This window comes from Carettochelys insculpta, chromosome 5 (assembly GCF_033958435.1).
Source record: "Carettochelys insculpta isolate YL-2023 chromosome 5, ASM3395843v1, whole genome shotgun sequence".
In the NCBI taxonomy this organism is placed as follows: Eukaryota; Metazoa; Chordata; order Testudines; family Carettochelyidae; genus Carettochelys; species Carettochelys insculpta.
The window spans coordinates 13,291,196-13,297,195 of record NC_134141.1 but is presented as its reverse complement, the minus strand read 5'-3'; the positions used below and the strand labels follow the sequence as shown (position 1 = coordinate 13,297,195).

Genomic DNA, 6,000 nt, shown 5'->3' with positions numbered 1-6,000 from the left:
TTTACAGATATGGACACAGATGAAGATTTTGTATGAGAAATCCGCAAATTTGCAGATACCCACTTTATACGATGGGTATTCACATCTTTAGATGTGAACGTGGATATCCACAGATCATTTTTGCAGACACACGTGCGGGTACCAATTTTGTAGCTATGGATTTATTCCTATAATTTAAAGTTGTTGAAATATTATTTTAGAGATTGATAGATCATAAGGATTCCTTAAAAAAACCCATAGTTGTCCTGATTCTTCACTCTACTGATGTTCTCCCTAACTTATGTACCTGTGGATGATCAAATTATCTATAAATATACCTAAACTTCTAATCTTGCTAAATTCTTGGCTTCAGTGGTACCTGTGGTAATGAGTTCCACAGGTTACGAGTGTATTGTAGCCAAAAAGCATATCCTTTTCTCAGTTTTAAATGTGTTGTCCTTTAATTAATATCCCCTTATTTTTGTACTTTGAGAAAGGGAAAACAGGAATGCATGGTCCATCTTCTCTGTTCCTTTATTACTTTGAAAGAAATGTTGAACTAAGTTGCGGAAAACTTTATACCACTTACAGAGAACCCCTTTTCCCACACTTACCAAACCTAATTTTAAGCTTTGTTCTATGTTAATTTTGACGGTCACCTTGCTTTGGATATTGTTCACTCATCAACAAAATTTAGGATCACTCTTTTGGGTGCTGGATTTGCGGACAGCAATGGTTTCTTGACCTGCTCGCACTGAAGTGTACAGGAATAATCTCATTGAGTTGAACTGGGCCCTGATCAAGTCAGGTATGATGATGAACTATTTGATAGGTTCAAATGGCCCAGGATGATTTTGTAATTAATGTATGTTTCACACTAACCTATCATTTCAGTTTTGTTTAGACTATATCCAGGTAGTGTCCACATTTTGCTGCTTCATGCACAAGATTTCCAAATCCTTCCTACCTGCTCTAGCCAAACTATGAAAGTGGTACTCATCTTACTTTTTGGAAACCCTGATATCCTCCTACATGACCTCAATACGGAAAATCTGCCCTTAACTGCATTCAAAATTCTGCTGCTACTATCGTTTCCACTCTTGCTGTACTAACCCTTCTTCCAACTTTTCCACTGACTCGCCCTCTTTTAGTGCATCACACTGTTGTGCCAAGAGGGCATTGCTGGACCCCAGTGGCCCCTCCCAGGCCTCCCTCATACCCCATGACCAGGCCTGAAGCTGGGGCAGGGAGTTTTCTTTGTGCGGGTTCACCACAACAGAGGCGAGCTGGAGGGAACAGGGGGCGCAGCCCGCCCCGCCTCCCCCCCCCCGGGTTTGGGGCACACACCCACCTGGGAGGCCCCTGGAGGCAGCTAAGCCGTGGAGCCCCTGGTACTACCGTGGCCGGGTAACCTGGGGCGGGACGAGGCGAGGCAAGGCGAGGGGGCAGGCCCGTGCCTGACCCACCCCTGCTCCGGGGGTGCGTGGCTGCAGCCCAGCTTGGCTTGCAGCGGAGAGTGGGGGGGATTCCCAGCTGCGTGTCGGCTCCCGGGCCGCGGCGGGGACACCCCCCTCGCCTCCCGCCCAGCTCCGAGCCGCTCCCGGGGGCTCTTGCCCGGCCTGTAGGGCGGGGCGGGGGCACCTCACGTGGCTGCGGGCGGCAGGCAGCTCCCGCGGCTCCCCGGCCCCAGCTTTGCCGACGGACCCGCGGGCGGAGAAGGCGGGAAAGGGGGATCCGACCCGCTCTTCCCTGGGAGCGCCTGGCAGGGTCCAGCCGCGGCGGGGGTGGCGCTCAGCTTGCCCCGTGTCCAGCTTGGTGCACCCCCAGCTCCCTCCACCCACCCGGGGCGTTTAGCCTATAGCAGCAGGGACCGCGCCCCCAGGGGCGCTCTCCCACGGGGATCGTGGCCCCGGCAGCGCCCCGCCCGCCGCCCCGTGCGGGGAGCAGCTGTAGCAGGCACCGCGGCGCTTTCCTGGCCACCGAGCACCTGCTCGTCGCGGCACAACTCAGCTGAGGCTCTGAAGCGCCGCCCCGCTCCCTGACCCATTTCCCACAGCCCGGAGCCCGCGCCGGGCTTTTCTCCCAGCGCCGGGGAGTCTCCGCCGCTTTGCAGGCGCCAGGTCCAGCCCTCTCCGCCCTGCACGCACATGCCCCGACCGCTCCCAGCGCACCTCCGGCGGGGAGCCACGCGGCAGCCGCCGCGGCCCACGTGGAAGGCAACCGCCCGGAGCCCGCTGGCGGGGAGCCCCCCGGGGCTGCTCGTCGGGCTCTTGTGAGGGGAGCCGCGTGGGATTTCCTCACTGTCTCCTCCCCTCCCCGCATCCCCTCTCCCGGGCAGAGGCGCCGGCCGGGATCTGCTTTGGCTTTTCTGGAAACTTTTTTTCCTGGGGTGCTCGTGCAGCTCCTCCCCCAGGGGGCGCCGCGAGGCGACTCCTCAGCCCGCAGCGCCTGCGAAGGAGAGCGGTCGCATGAGCTGCATGGTGAGCCGCCATGAGACCCGACGACATTAACCCCAGGACGGGACTGGTGGTGGCCTTGGTCAGCGTCTTCCTCGTGTTCGGCTTCATGTTTACCGTCTCGGGGATGAAAGGGGAGACGCTGGGGGACATCCCCCTCCTGGCGATTGGGCCTGCGATTTGCTTGCCGGGCATAGCAGCCATTGCGCTGACGAGGAAAACGGACGGCTGCACCAAGTGGCCTGAGAACATGCGTCCCTGCTGCCGGAAGACGAAGGACAAGGAGGTGGTGGAGCTGCTCCGCACGCCTTCGGATCTGGAGTCGGGCAAGGGCAGCTGCCACGAGATAGCCCCGAGGGCACACCTGCAGGAGAGGAAAGGGCTGAAGGGAGAGGACTCCGTGTCCATCTGCACCACCACCACAGCCACCACCGCCACGGGAGAGGGCAAGAGCCTGATCAGAAAGGTGGACCAGGAGGAGATGCTGAGATACCTGGAGACCTGTTACCCGGAGATGCCGGGGAACGTGTTCGTGGGAGAGGCTCCCACCTACAGTGCCTTGGAGAAGAAGAGTTCTACTCCTCCCTGGGACGGCGTTGCCTGCCCTGACACGGAAGACAACATATTTGTGGCTCCAAAAGACAGCATCATTGTCTGCTCTTACAAGGAGAACAGCCCTTACGACAGATACTGTTGTTATATAAACCCTACTGGAGTCGGCTTGGACCATGAGACTATAGTTTGAATGATGCACCTTTTATATTTCTCTGTATTTCTACAGACTCTGCATCTTTCTGCTCTTGATAGGGAAAAGTATCTGATTGCTCTGCATGGAACACTCCTCACACTATTACAAATTTAATCTGGTATGTGACTGATGCTCAAACCTTTTGTGCCTGAAATACTTTCTGTAAGTAAATAAGCATGTTTAAGGCTAAAGACCTCATTTTTCTTTGCAGAAATCAATTTTGATTCTTTTTTTAAAATGTCAGTGCTGAATATGTTGTCCAGACAGCCCTCTTCCACTCCCCAGACTCCAGCTCCTAGACAAGTTGGCAAGATGAAAGCATTGACTGTCAGCTAAAATCAAGGCAAGAATCAAAAGTCTGGAGCTGGCTGTGTACAACAACATGCAATAGGGATGAGTGGCTCTTGCAAATAGTGTTACTCCTGTTAGTTTTGAAGGAATTGATAGAGGTCAACCTGCAGTTAAATTAGTTGTCTGCGTGATGTTAAGCTGTTAGAAAAGCTTTTCAGTTCAGTCACTCTAGACTCAGGTGGGCAAAAGCAGGAAGCCAAAGTCTGACTTCAATTTCTGCTCTTTGCAGAGTTTTTACATGACCTTAGGAGATCAAAGAGCAGTGCTGTAAGCTCTTACGTTTTAAGCCTCCTGAGTTCAGAAAATGAGGAGTAGGGTAAAGAGATTTTCCAAGGGCAGATACATCAACTGTCATATCAAAGGTACAAATGTTAGGGAATTTGCTTTGTTCTAATTGCTTAATGGGTCCACCAAATCTTTCTAATATATTTCCCAGTTACAACTGTACTTCACACCCTGATAGTAATAAAAATCATTGTAGAGACTTTGCAACAGCCATCATTGGATTAGGGGTTTTAAAAAATATATGCAACAACCTCTGAAATCCCTTGAGATTTCAGACCTGATCCAACTCTCAGTGAAGTCAACAGACTTTTATTGGGTGTAACAGGAGCTGGATCGGATTCTTAGTAAAATGTCATTTTCACAGACCTTTTCAACAACTCCAGATATTTGTCTATAATGACATTTTATTCAAGATTATGAAAGCCATATTTAAGGTGGGAGAAACCAGAGAAATGTGATTGGCCAGATTTTTTCACAACAATCCTGTGTGTTTGGTTAACTAGTTCACTGATTACAGATGCATGATACCTGAGTGATGCAAAAACATGGGTAACTCTTCAGAGCCTGTGTATATATGTAATACAAATTACATTAACATGCTACAGATTACACATAATCTAACATGTATATGACCGTATGAGATAGTATAGATGCTCTGTAATATATATGTATTCTCTACAGCCAGTCTGAGGGTTAAACTGTTAGAAAAAATGTTTGTTAAAGCATAGACTAATTTGTTAGCATTTCACAGACAAAGCCATTTTTCCATAACTAAACTATCACAGCTTTGAAAAGCCTTTCTGTGTCAGAAGACTTAATAACAGTCCTTACTTTAGTTAGTTTTAATAAACCATAATTTGCACCAGACAGTCTTATTGAACTATCAGTGCAAAAAAGAATCCACCCCTGGCTAACGGCAGCCTGGGAATACGCTGCAGAAACTGCTGTGGAATTTTCCACTGGCAGATTGAAAGCGGAACAACTCCTCATTATGTCTGTGCAATTATTTGGAAAATAAAGGAAAACCTCAGGTACCCTCAGGGTCCATCCATTTGAAAACTGCTCTCAAATTGTTACAGACAAGCAGCTCAAAGGAGTTTGCCAAAGGGATTGGGGAAGATTTCACAGCGTGGGCATTCTCTGCTTGTGTGTGACACTCAACAAATACTATTGTTTATTTTATGTGCTCCTTTATGTACTGATTTTTCACACAGTGCTCACTGCTGTGGCATCAGGGTGTCATTTCAACAAATAAAACAAATGCAGGTTAGTCTCAATCAGCAACAGTCAGTTAATTTTAATACAGTATAGGCCTTTCAGCTCTGTTGTGCAGTTCAGGGTCTCGTATTTGCAAAACTCAAGCTTTTGCAGGCCATCAGAGCAAATGAGTCCCACAGAGAGAGGTTCTCAACTGAAAATGTTCAACTTCCACCCCTGGACTGGGATTATCACCAAGAATAGCTCAAGAGAGCATAATCACCATATCAGGATCCTGCAAGGTGCTGTGCACCTCCTGGATGGTCCTGAAAGCCAGTTCCTGCTCCCAGAGAAGTCAAGGGCTAAAATCGAATTGATTCCCATGGTGCAGAATAAGGCCTTTGCAGTGCCTTCAGCCCCTTTCGTTAGGAGTTGAGAATGTTCAGTATAGTGCCACAGTTGCTTAGCACCACTTGAGATCGGGCCATTGGCATAAAGGAAACCTCTCAGGTAAGGGAGTCCTGAATCAATCAGTGCTGTTGAGAGTACACTGTAAATAACCCCTTACGTTGTGTTTGATGGCAAACCTCCCATGCAGAGCATGGATTGGGGCAGTTCTGTCCACATGTATGAGGAAGAAATTGACTGGTTCTTTGCTTAGGCTGAAAAGGTGCAGAAGCACACATCTTAAAAGTAGTAGAGAGGTCTCTTATAAGGCAAGTAATAAATTCTCGTGGCAAATGGCAAGATTAATACAATATGCAACGCAATCAAGCAATCCTGAGCTGTGCGCAATACACACCTTTCTTACTGTTTGACTTCAGGCTTTTGCTTTTTGTTAATGAAAGCAGATTTTTATGGCGGTATAAACTGCCCACAATTTTAAAAAATTAAATGTTAAGAACAGTGAAGATTATGAGTAGAATCCTGGCTCCAATGAAGTCCATGGGTCCAGGATTTTACATACTAAGTTTTCATATGCTT

General features: G+C 48.8%; 1 protein-coding gene across 1 annotated transcript; it reads left to right on the top strand.

Annotated features, from left to right (window-relative positions):
- Nucleotides 1-2,469: 2,469 nt before the first annotated feature.
- TMEM215 (transmembrane protein 215) lies at nt 2,470-3,180 on the top strand. Its single transcript, XM_074994043.1, has one exon. It carries the CDS (start codon nt 2,470-2,472, stop codon nt 3,178-3,180), a length of 711 nt encoding a protein of 236 aa, XP_074850144.1.
- Nucleotides 3,181-6,000: the final 2,820 nt, after the last annotated feature.